Source organism: Bufo gargarizans, chromosome 3 (assembly GCF_014858855.1).
Source record: "Bufo gargarizans isolate SCDJY-AF-19 chromosome 3, ASM1485885v1, whole genome shotgun sequence".
NCBI classification, from domain to species: Eukaryota; Metazoa; Chordata; class Amphibia; order Anura; family Bufonidae; genus Bufo; species Bufo gargarizans.
In genome coordinates this window covers 108,714,798-108,728,124 of record NC_058082.1, presented here as the reverse complement: position 1 = coordinate 108,728,124, position 13,327 = coordinate 108,714,798, and the positions used below count along the sequence as shown (strand labels likewise).

Here is a 13,327-nt window from a genome sequence, read left to right as displayed (position 1 = left end):
GATGGGGCGGTCGAGCGATCGTCAGCCTCTCAGTGCGCCTGCGCCGATTGAAGACAGGTATGGCGCAGGCACGAGATCTTGAATGCAAACAGGGCCAACAAAGAATGATCCCGTTCCCCGGCCCTGTCAATCAACATGCGGAGGGGGCGTCATTATGATAGGAGGATGCGGCTGCTACAGGCAAGTAGCCGCCCTACTTGCTGGTAGACAGATAATTTACATATTATAAAAGTACGTTTTTAGCTAAATCTACTGAACCAAAATGATTAATCACATTATGTATGGATAAATCGCAGTATAGGGATTATAAGTACACAAAAAAAATAAAAGTTTAGTGGGGTGACAGAAGCCCTTTAATGACAGGAAGCTTATCCCAGGGGGGTCCAGAGAGGGGTTCACCTCTGCCACTGTCCCTGCCTTTACCTAAGGATGCAATACATCACTCATAAGAAAGGAAAAAAATATTTTTTTTAGATAAGAAATATAAAAAAGCCCTCATTATCTTCATCCAATGATGGGTTTATCTCATCGGGTTTTTGTTTAATCGCTAAAATCCATTACCAGCAAGTTTTTGAAGAGTTGTTTGTTTTACTAACCTCGGCCATCTAAATTAAGTACTGGAAGAGAGCCCTCGACACATGCCTTCCATAAGTATCCAGTGCACCAAAAAATAGACATCCCAGAAATGGTTCTAAATAAATACAAAGACTCTCTGTATATAATAGAGAGCGCTGTCAGATAGGAAACAGAATCTGGACACAAAGACTGGGCAAGAACATACGCTAAGAAGACCACTTCAACTCGAGAACATACACACATGCTAGATGGATGGATGGATAGATAGATAGATTTTGATTTGCATTTGATTGAATACCTTTAGGCCTCTTTCACACTACAGTATGTTGCATTCAGTGTTTTGCGTTCCGTTTTTCACGGATCCGTTGTTCCGTTTTTTGCTTCCGTTGTGGTTCCGTTTCCGTTCCGTTGTTCCGTTCCGTTTTTCCGTATGGCAAATACAGTATACAGTAATTTCATATTAAAAATTGGGCTGGGCATAACATTTTCAATTGATGGTTCCGCAAAAAACGGAACGGATACGGAAGACATACGGATGCATTTCCGTATGTGTTCCGTTTTTTTGCGGCCCCATTGACTTGAATGGAGCCACGGACTGTGATTCTCGGCCAAATATAAGACATGTTCTATCTTTTCAACGGAACGGAAAAACGGAAATACGGAAACGGAATGCATACGGAACACATTCCGTTTTTTTGCGGAACCATTGAAATGAATGGTTCCGTATACGGACCGTATACGGAACGCAAAAAACGGACCGTATACGGAACGCAAAAAACTGTAGTGTGAAAGAGGCCTTAGGCCTCTCCGGTATGGGAACGCAACCAAACGGAACGGAATGCATTTTGGAGTGTTCTGTTCTGTTCAGTTACATTTTGTCCGTTTTTTGCGGAACCATCAATTGAAAATGTTATGCCCATGCCCAGTTTGCTCTCCGGTATGGGAACGCAACCAAACGGAACGGAATGCATTTTGGAGTGTTCTGTTCTGTTCAGTTACATTTTGTCCGTTTTTTGCGGAACCATCAATTGAAAATGTTATGCCCAGCCCAATTTTTAATATGAAATTACTGTATACTGTATTTGCCATACGGAAAAACGGAACGGAACAACGGAACGGAAACCGAACCACAACGGAAGCAAAAAACGGAACAACGGATCCGTGAAAAACGGAACGCAAAACACTGAATGCAACATACTGTAGTGTGAAAGAGGCCTTTGTCTGAGGCCACACAGCAATGTGTCAGGTGACTGCAGATATCAGAAAAGTTGTGCAGCAAAAAACATTTGTGCGACTTGTTTGCAACACTTTGCATTGTGGTCTATGATAGCAACGTCTTGTGTGACTTGCATCTTGCAATAAAAAATACAAAAATGTTGTATTTTTAAGCAGTTTTGCAGTAGGTCGTGTGTCGCACTGCAACAGCAATCACAATCTTCAGATGCCATGTCGCCCAAAACATGTAGCCGCAGCCTAAAATCCCGCACCTATATCGGGAATGAAGCCCCACAAGGTGGTGGCTGGAGGACTCTGGTCCGGCCACCACCAAGTGTGCACCGCGCATGACCGGCCACCGCTCCCATTTAGTTTTATGGGCCCAACGAAAATAGCCAAGCCAGCGCTCAGCTTTTTTTGGTGGCCCCATAGAAAATGTATGGAGGGCGGCTATGCATGCGCAGTGTGCCCTCCAACACTTTCGGGGTTCCATTCTCGATATAGGTGTGGGTCCAAGAGCACCTATAAAACAATGGGGGCATATCCTAGAGTTATGCCCCCATTGTCTGTGATGAGACAACCCCTTTAAGTCTTACCGTTAAAATACGTAGATGCCTGCGTAGGGAAAATAGGACATATAGCAGCCATGGCTGACAAGTGTCATTCCGTGGGGGTCGTTTAGAATCTTCCATGTATCTAAGCCCCTTCTCTGCCCTCAGATCACAGTCTGGTTGGTCATGTGCTGAAGAAGACCTGAAGAAACTAACCAGTCTGGTCGTGTCCGGACAATCTGCAAAGAACACTGTAAGTGTAGTGGTGATTCCATAACCACTCTCCCTGTCCTCTTAATAAAACATAGAAAAGGAGCTTGTATAGAGAATTCCTTTAAGGCTACTCTCACACTGGTGTTTTTACTGGATCCGGCAGGGTTCAGCAAAAACACTTCCGTTACTGATAATACAACCGTCTGCATCCGTTATGAACGGATCCGGTTGTAGTATCTTTAACAATGCCAAGATGGATCAGTCATGAAGTCTATTGAAAGAGGACGGATCCCTTTTCTATTGTGTCAGAGAAAATGGATCCGTCCCCATTGACTTGCATTGTGCGTCATGACAGATCATCTTGCTCCGCATCCCATGACGGAAAGAAAACCGCAGCTTGCTGCGATTAGCTCTCCGGTATGGGAACGCAACCAAACGGAACGGAATGCATTTTGGAGTGTTCTGTTCTGTTCAGTTACATTTTGTCCCCCATTAACAATGAATGGGGACAAAACGGAAGCGTTTTTTTCCGGTATTAAGACCCTATGACGGATCTCAATACCGGAAAATAGAAACTCTAGTGTGAAAGTAGCCTAAGATGACAAAGTATTTACGTGTTCAGCATAAATGGTAACCTTATCACCTGAGGAAACAGGGGCTAGGTCTGGGAGGATGAGACATTTTACACGGGTCCTTAATCTTAGAGACGGTTCTTTCCTGTTGTATGAGGCTATGTGCTTGTAACGTGCAGCACAATTCAGTTTCTTGTGGCTTCTAAATGTAGTTTTACACAGTATACTCTCCAGAGATGGAGGATAATGGAAGTCAAAGGGAATGGGAGCAACGCTTCAGCCACCAGTTCCATCCACTACAGCTTTGTAGTTCCATTGTCTGTTTCCAGCAGGAGTGATGGGAGTCTGATATTGATGGGCAGTACCCCAGAATAGGGTACTTGCAAACTGTTCTTGTCATGTAATGTTATTTAATGTTATTTAATATGTTAATGTCTTGTGATGTAACAGCATATCACTGTATGGATCAGTCAGGGGTTAATGGATTTAGAGGAAGAGTAGTAAAATCCCTGTCCTGACCTGTATACTGTACATATATTGCTATCTGAGAATTGAACTGTCAATTGTTTGAACTGTGTTTTGGTTGCACTACAACTCACACTCTGCACTTTAGTAAGGGGAGACTTGTTTATTTTCTACATTTGGTCTGGCTAATGACTCCAGCACCTAACGCTGGCCACTGCACCCACATCTCCTGCCTTGCACCCGCACCAAACTCACAACACCAAGGGCACCCGAACTATCATCAGGTAGGAGCCCCAACATCATGGTGTGCCCTGAGGGAAGAAAGGGTGTGCACTTCTATCACTGCCTGGCCCTAGGGAGCATTGCTCTGAGGATTGCCACTGTGATTGACTATTGCTGCCAGTGCCACTACCACTCCAATCCTCCACACTGCTCCTCGGGGCTTTCAGCAGAAGATCTAGCCTAAGAATAGGCCCTCAATAGTAAGGTCCCGGAGAACCCCTTTAAATTCTTCTGTTATACTAACTACTCTATTTTGGAAGGTGCAATTCAGTGAATAGAAAATCAGATTCCACTAATCTGCCCAACAGACGCCATCAGCAATTGCTAAATAGCGTTTCGAGTGATAGTAGAGTGGAGATTTGAGGAAGTTGAGTTCTCTACAGCTGCCCTGCCACTATCACTACTTTTCCAACAAGCTGCATTCTCTAAAGGAGGCAAGCAGAGGGGCCGGTGCTGCTGAGGTGAATGCAATACAGCCCCTGTAAGTGACACCTATAGTAACAGATAGCAAGCACGTGGAATTTGATTTCCCCTGTCTCCAGTGAAGTACATTTCTGAATATTTACCATATTATTGTCCATAAGACGCCCCTAGGATTTAGAGGAGGAAAAAAAAAAAAAAAAAAAAAAGATGTTTCATCAGATCTCAGATCAGACCCCCGATCCACACCAGACCTCAGATCAGACCCCCAATCTTCATAAGACCCCCAAATCAGACCACAGATCACACCCCTAATACAGACTCCCTATTCCTCATCAGACCTCAGATTAGAACCCATCAGACCTCAAATAAATTAACTTACCTCTCCTGCTCTAGACGAAGCCGCCTCTCGTGAGATCCAGCGCGTTCTTCCTGCACTCGCCGCTCCCTGGTCTTCTGTCGACGCTGCAGGTCATAGTGCACTACATCTTGACACTGTAAGCAGTGGGTGCCCGGCAGAAGACCAGGGAGCGGTGAGTAGAGCCAGCACCAGGAGCGCTATATTCACCGCTCCTCGATCCTACTGTTTACTAATGGAAGCGCTCATTAGAATTCGCTTTATAAGATGCACTGATATTCCCCCCCCCCCCCCCCCCCCCCCCCCCACTTTTGGGGTGGAAAAGTACATCTTATGGAGCAAAAAATATGGTATTTTAATTTTGGTTGTGCAGATCGACAATAAAAAGTTCGTTGTAAGTTGTCAACTTAGTTTTTGGCCTGAATATCACGTCACCTTATGACCACAACAATTTTTATAGATCCAAACATTGGTATTAAGATGGATGATGAGAAATGATAAGTTTAGTGCCGGTTAATGCTTTGTGGTCACTATTTGATGTCACACCTGTGAAATGAGTGGAAATGTAAGTTCACGTTTTTTCCACTTGAGTGAAGCCCATTAGTATTCTATGTGGTCATTTCTGAGTTAATCTGCCTCTTATAATGCTAATGTCAATTGCAAAACCTTTCTCCAGCTGCTTTGCCTTTGTATCAGTCTTTACTGTAGTTCTCGCATTGTATTTATAAACCATAAAGAGTAGAATATACAGTTCAGCTGGTCCCTTTGTGCCACCCTTTACGCACCCTGCTCTTATCTTCAGTAAGAAATGCTCGTATACTTGTCCGCAATGTATGGGTGCCTGGTGGATTAGCTCTCTAATTATACTCAAATGCAGATGTTATATGTAAGCCGAGCATACTGGGGCAGCATGCAAAGCATTGCTGCATTATTTTTAGAAAATGCTGTTGATTGATACTTGAGAACCTTTTGTTAGGTCCAAAAATATGTCATTACAACCTTCCAGTGTGATCCCCCACGTAGCTGCATGTATGGAAATGGAGATGGCAGTGCAGTGGTTAAGTTCCATGCTTAAGTTTAGGTGGGGAGGAAATGTGAGCTTTGTCTTTCAGGAAAGGCTAGTTCCCCCCATCATGTCCTTCCCCCCAACATCACATCCTCTGTCCGCCCTGATCGGCCACCACTCCCCGCACAGCCCCCCACACTGACTACACACACAGCTCCTCCAGAGCGCAGCCTGAGGGGTGCTGAACATTAACCATGAAGCCTAGGAGGTCTTTTCAGGAGGTGCTGAGAGGGCTGAGCAGGAGTTTCAACTGTGTCACGGTATGGGGGGGTCTGTAACTAAAACCTAAGGGCACAATGAGCATGTACATGTGTTTGATGCGTTTCTGGGATAGAAGTGTGAGAGGAGCCTAAGGGATGGAGATGGAGAGTCATGAAGTGTGCAAGGACATAGTTGTCTCCAGTAGGATGCATGCATCTCAGCGCCTTTAAACTTCTAACAAAGTGGCTGGGAAAATGATGCTCTAGAAAACTGATGGAAGGAGGGATAACGGTATGTGCATGTAATGGGATGTATTCTAGCGGTGTCATCGTAGCTTGTGTTCATGCTGCAGTGTGTGTACTACTACTACAACTGGATTTGTAATATATGTTATAGATGCAGACTTCAAATTTAGTTTTTGCCTGTGGTTGAGGGAAACAATATGGGTTTGGCACGCTGTTTACATACATTCAGTCACGTAGACGTCATACATAGTTCCCAGTGGACACACAAATCCCACATCCATGTGACACCACACCACCCTCCAACTACAGTCCATAGATCAGCACATGCTGACCATATTGAGGTCTATCGTGGCCATAGCTGGGAGAAGGAACTTTGGGAGTATATCCACCAGGTGCTGAGAGCCAAGGCATCACCATACCACTTTGCGTTGGCCAGGGTATTTAGATACAGGTTTAGGGCAGAAAAACGAACCTTTGCCCCAGGTGAAAGAAAGTCTCTTGATAGTATTTATCATGCTCATCACATAAAGGACTGCAGTTATGTCATGTATCACCTGCCTCAATGTAGAGCAAATATCTTTTTTGAGGACTATACTGCATGGGGGTGTATGTGTTTATGTACACACAGCAATGAGTTTATGGTAGATGTCATACAGTAATATATCTCCATCATATGTTCCAACATCTGGACCTCCCACGGTTCTTCTGGATTAAATCTAAATCGCCATAGGAGTATGGACCCCTAAAATGAGATCATATTCTGGTCCTGTGAAAGTGGCCTCAGGGAACTGCTTTTAGAGACTTCCATGTAAGTAAGTCTTAAAGGGGTTGTCTCACTTCAGCACATGGCATTTATTATGTAGACAATGTTAATACAAGGCATTTACTAATGTACTGTGTCTGTTCATATTGCTTCCTTTGCTGGCTTGATTCTTTTTTCCATCACATTATACACTGCTGGTATTTACTGGTTACGACCACCCTGCAATCCAGCAGTGGTGACTGTGGTTGCACACTATAGGAAAAACCAGAGGCATCTGTGGTGGCCAGGACCGTGGGAGCCCACATGTGCAGCAGCTCCTGCCCTGGCCACCTCGTATCTCCTAGAAAAGAGCAGTGTATAATGTGATGGAAACATTAATCAAATGAGCAAAGGAGGCAATATGGACAGTCACAATACATTAGTAAGTGCCTTATATTAACGTTATCTACATGATAAATGCCATTTGTGGAAGTCAGATAACCCCTTTAAGACTTTGAAAAGTTTTTTTTTCAGATTCCTTATTTTGATGACTATTGTCTGGATACAGCATAAATATCTAATCGATGGGAGCCCGATACCCTGCACCCCCACTGATCAACTGTTCCCTGCAGCCTCTGGCACTGGAACTAGCACTTTGAATGGAGCCAGAAACACAGTTCGGTTGAACGTGTAGTAGCTGTGCTCCTGGCTCCATTCAAAGTGCTAGGTCCAGCAACGGAGGCTGCAGGGCACAGCGGATTGTGGGCATGCGGAGTGTTGGACCCCCACCTATCAGATATTGATGACCATCCTAACCCAAAGATAGGTCAACAATATTAGATGCTGGAAAAAAAACTTTTAAAGTGGCTATACACCTTGCCCATTACAGTTGTTCAAACTGGCATTGTGTATTATATGACATCGGGCATTGGACAAACAATCCTTGTGGGAATAATTTTTCTCAGGAAGTTCCTTTGTGAAATCCAAATATTGGCCCAAAACATGACTGAATGCTCTCCAGACAATGACAGTGTGTCATTGGCCAGCTAAAGTGGCCACTTTTTGCTGATTCCACCTCTGGGATTCACTTTTATCTGAAGAACAGGACCGTTCTTATACCCAAGTGGTGTCAGCCCGTCTTCTGTCTCCTTTTCTCCTGAGAGAGCACACCAAATTTGAATGAAATAAAGAGGTTCTCTGGGATTTCCATATTGATGGCCTATCCTCAGAGGATAGGTCATGAACATGAGATTGACGGGGCTGTTTGAGAAGGCCGCAGCACTCACAGTGCATTGGTGAGCTTCACGGCCTCTCCACAGTTTACCAAGCATAGCGCCATCCATTATATAGCGGCTGTGCTTGGTATTGCAGCTGAGCCCCATTTACTTGAGTGGGTAATGAGCTGACCCTAGGCCATATGACTGATGAACATGCTCACGGAGCTCTACAGGTACTTCATACAGCTGATTGGTGGAGTTGCTGGGAGTCAGACCCCAGTGAGTCTGATATTGATGACCTATCCTCAGAATAGGCCGTCAATATGAAAATTCCAGAGAATTTATTGGTCCAGCTGCACAGTGCATCATAGACTATAAACTCGGTATATGCGGCTTTGAGATTAGAAGGCCCTTTATCAAGCTCTACTGAGTGCTTGTGCGGCTTCTCAGTCCACGTCGAGGGAGGTGCCACATGTGCACTGAGAAAGAGGGCTTCCTATTCTCAAAGCCTGAAGCGTCGCATATAATGCACTTATTGTCTTTAATGCACTGTTCAGCTGGACCAATAAATTAGGGATTCTCTGGGGTGTTCATATTGGTGTCCGATTGGACCAATAAATTAATTCATTCAAATTGTAATTGGGTGTGCTGTCACATATTGGATTATCAAAAAATGGGACCCCATCATATTCTGCAGTGAATGGAGGTGTGGCTCTCTTTATTCACTGCAATAGAACTTCCAAAAATAGCCACAAAATAGCTTAACTATTTTCGAAAGACCCCCTAGAAGTGAATGAAGAAAACCATGCATGCTCGGCCACCATTCAGTGGAGCTTGCCAGGGTCCCAATCTTGAGATAGGAACAGGTTCAACACCTATCAGATGGAAAAACCCCTTTAATGGGGTTTCCCAGGATTTAAAAAAAAAATCTGCATGGAGCAGGGGACTGTATAAAATAAAGAAAAAAACGTACTTACCTGTGGCCAGCAGTGGTCGCGTGCAATTTAGTGTTCGGGTCACCACTACAGCCAATCACTGGACTCAAATGGTTGAAGTCATTCTTTCTCATCCCCTTTTCTCTAGATGAACGTATTAAGGGTTATAGATTTGCTGTATGAACATATAAAACTAAGTGGCAAGGATAACTGCAAGCTCAGCTAGTTATTCAATATAACGATTTAGGGACTTTTCTGTTAAGAGCAACTTCTATCGGGAAATCTATGAAAACTGGGTTTATCCTTTAAAGTATTATACAGCTCTCAGAGCCTAGAGCAGAGCAGGGTATAGGAAAATATAACATTGACAGCATGGTATGTGTCAGGGAGCTATGCAACATACACTCACCAAAAGAAATATTAGGAACACCATACTTTTGCCTTCAGAACTGCCTTAATTCTACGTGGCAGTGATTCAACAAGGTGCTGATAGCATTCTTTAGAAATGTTGGTCCATATTGATAGGATAGCATCTTGCAGTTCATGGAGATTTGAGGGATGCACATCCAGGGCACGAAGCTCCCGTTCCACCACATCCCAAAGATGCTCTATTGGGTTGAGATCTGGTGACTGTGGGGGCCATTTTAGTACAGTGAACTCATTGTCATGTTCAAGAAACCAATTTTAAATGATTTGAGCTTTGTGACATGGTGCATTATCCTGCTGGAAGTAGCCATCAGAGGATGGGTACATGGTGGTCATGAAGGGATGGACATGGTCAGAAACAATGCTCAGGTAGCCCATGGCATTTAAACGATGGCCAATTGGCACTAAGGGGCCTAAAGTGTGCCCAGAAAACATCCCCCACACCATTACACCACCACCACCAGCCTGCACAGTGGTAAGGCATGATGGATACATGTTCTCATTCTGTTTACGCCAAATTCGGACTCATCAGAAATCGTGACTCAACAGACCAGGCAACATTTTTCCAACAGTCCAATTTTGGTGAGCTCGTGCAAATTGTAGCCTCTTTTTCCTATTTGTAGTGGAGATGAGTGGTACCCGGTGGGGTCTTCTGCTGTTGTAGCCCATCCACCTCAAGGTTGTGCGTGTTGTGGCTTCACAAATGCTTTGCTGCATACCTCGGTTGTAACGAGTGGTTATTTCAGTCAACGTTGCTCTTCTATCAGCTTGAATCAGTCGGCCCATTCTCCTCTGACCTCTAGCATCAACAAGGCATTTTCGCCCACAGGACTGCCGCATACTGGATGTTTTTCCCTTTTCACACTATTCTTTGTAAACCCCAGAAATGGTTGTGCGTGAAAATCCCAGCAACTGAGCAGATTGTGAAATACTCAGACCGGCCCGTCTGGCACCAACAACCATGCCTTGCTCAAAATTGCTTAAATCACCTTTCTTTCCCATTCTGACATTCAGTTTGGAGTTCAGGAGATTGTCTTGACCAGGACCACAACCCTACATGCATTGAAGGAACTGCCATGTGATTGGTTGACTAGATAATCGCATTAATGAGAAATAGAACAGGTGTTCCTAATAATTCTTTAGGTGAGTGTATACCGCTGCACTCTCCTTATTGTAGTTAGCATTTTTGATGCAGATAAACTAGGATCTTAAAGGGGTTCTCCAGGATTTCAGAACTGATGACCTACCCCTAGAATAGGTCAACAGTATTCAATAGGCTAGGGTCCGAGTCACTGCATAAGCGCCCATGGGCAATTTGGGAGTAGCTATAGCTTTGGAAATGGGTGCCAGAACTGCATAGTGTAGTGGACTGGTTAAAGCTTCGCTGATTCTATTCACTTTAATGAAAGCAGTGCTGTAGTAACCAGCTCCAGCCTCCATCCACTAGGCAATGGACAGAGCTACTCCCGATCAGACACTTGCCTATCTGCTATTATTGATCTATCATAGGGTAATGTCACCAGTTGTTAAATCCTGAAGAACCCCTTTAAGACCCTTTCACACTTTCAGGATTTGATGATGGGTTAGGTGCAGTTTCTGTACCTAAATTCCCACCAAGTCCACTAACATTCCACACCCAGCGCATGTAAAGGGGATATTTTACAGCCATCCACATGTTTCACAGATTTTTGCCTGTCCGACAGGAAAAAGAATGCAATTGTGCATTCTTCTGGCAAATCCAAGTCTTTGAATAGCCCCATGAATACTCTTGCAGCTCTGCAAGCCTAAGATTAGCCTCAGATTCCTGCCACAGATCCTCTTGGAAATACACTGAACCTGGGAACATACCCTAAAAGGGTGCCATGTATTTTGTTAGAGTGGATGGTATGATTTTTTTTTATGTGAAGTACCCAAAATGTAGTGATGGAATGGAAATATTGGGAGACCATCAGATTCCTTAATACACTGGATTGTGACAATTTCGTTCCTGTCCAGTTTTTCTTTCCATGGTGAGGGAAGTTGGTGCATGTTTTGCTCTCTGATGCTGCCCATGAATCAACCATAACTGTAAGAGGCATTTGACCTCCACTACTAGAATGGACTTTGTTGTCTGGGTCAAGAAGCTTGATCAAGTCCCTAGTACACTTGATGCCAAGCAGCCTCAATTACTACATGACTATGGAAATGGCTGCCTGCTTAGAGAGAGTGCCAAGTACTACGCGTGTAAGCTTTTTACAGGGCCATTTAATTTGCAACTTCTTTAAGCCAAAACTTCATCATATAGATTCCTGGGCAGTATGGTGCACACGTGTCGAGGACCGCCTGATTTTCTTTCTATAAATGAAATAGCTGAGAGGTCAGAAGCAGTTACTCAATAGATTTTCCTGTCCAGATGATGGCAGAGATACCTGTGCGCGTCTTATATGAATACTTTATGACACGTCAAGCCCATCATGCGTGTTATTGCCTTCCAGTCTAATGTTTATCACTGACACATTAACCAAGGCTCCCCGGCAACGCAGCCTCCAGGTTCATACAGAAGTTATCTGTTAACTGCTTCTAAGATCAACAAGGCCATGGGGGGGGGGGGGGGGAGGTTTATACGATGTTACTTTAGTTTTTAAGAGTCATTTGGTATCACACAAGGATGTCTGGTCCACCAAAACTCAATAGACGATAAAATAACCCATCAAAAATGACTGTCCTTTTATTAAAGGGGTTCACTGGGCTTTCTGAAAATCCTCAAGTCTTTAGACCCAGTGGATGACAGACTGTTTCCTCTGTACTTATCCTTGTGTTGTGCCCCTGATGCCTCCATCTCCGCTGTGCTCGGACTGGCTGTGGGCTCTTCTACTTGGGTCCTGACTGGATGTGTTCCTGAGTCTTCCTGTTCAGCTGCGTTTACATTATGCCAAATGTTCCTACAACCATTAGTTCCCAATCATTGTTATGTGTAAAAATTCCCCTCGATCAGTAGACCAACAAGTTAACAATAATTATTGTTTCTTAGCAGCATTTCTCCTCGTGCAAAAAGGATCTGCTGCCATAAAATGGGGATGAACCATTGTTGGTCCTACTACACTTTGCATGCTACAATGATTATTATGTTTAAATTGGGCTTATATGGTTTGTTCCAAGATATTAACATAACCCTATCCAAAGGATAGGAAATAAGTATCTGATCAGTGGGGGGTCCAACTACTGGGACACCACTGATAAAGAAAATGGGTATCCTGCACATATGCCCAACCGCCACTCAGTTTATTCATTTAAATTCATAGCAACCAGTAGTCACATCTCCACCAATCAGTTACCAATTCCCTGTTCTGTGAGCAGGGGGTAAGTTTATATCTTGGGACAACCCATTTAAATAGGCACCAAACAAAATGCTGTTGATTATTGGTCGTTAAGGGCAGGAATTGCCCGTGTAAAAGGACCCTCGCCTAGAATCACCCTTTGTTTCCCACTAATTTTAGAAAGAACAATTCTACTCTGTTCTCTGCAAATAAGTAAAAATATGGGAAAGAAGGAAAGATTTATATGACAAAAAAAAAAAACTGAGAACATCTGTTGGCCATGCTTAAAAGATATTCTTAGTCACTGCATGTTATTGGAACAAATGTAACGTTTAACAAATTCAGCTGAAGGTCCCATGCGCATCGGTGTTGAAATGCAATTATTACAATTTCATAAATTGGATTGTTTTTGTACCCGGGGAACGTGAGGTCCAGAAGAACCAATGTGTGTCTGTTCCTAGTGAATTTAATGTGTCCCCAGGGAAGGTTTTTCTTGTATACTGTGCAAATACATGTGGAGCTTCATTGATGCATTTATGCTAGTCTT

At 43.8% G+C, this 13,327-nt stretch overlaps 1 protein-coding gene across 3 annotated transcripts in view; it reads left to right on the top strand.

Annotated features, from left to right (window-relative positions):
- The window catches only part of TNS2 (tensin 2), a 175,443-nt gene that overhangs the window by 55,833 nt on the left and 106,283 nt on the right, over window positions 1–13,327 (top strand). The window contains exon 1 of one of the 3 annotated variants that reach the window (XM_044287579.1): window positions 5,851–5,978. The exons of the other annotated variants lie outside the window; for them this stretch is intronic. Coding sequence (XP_044143514.1) covers window positions 5,913–5,978 — 66 coding nt within the window. The 5' untranslated portion in view covers window positions 5,851–5,912. Of the gene's footprint in view, window positions 1–5,850; window positions 5,979–13,327 lie in introns of those variants that run through there. 3 annotated transcript variants of the gene reach the window in all.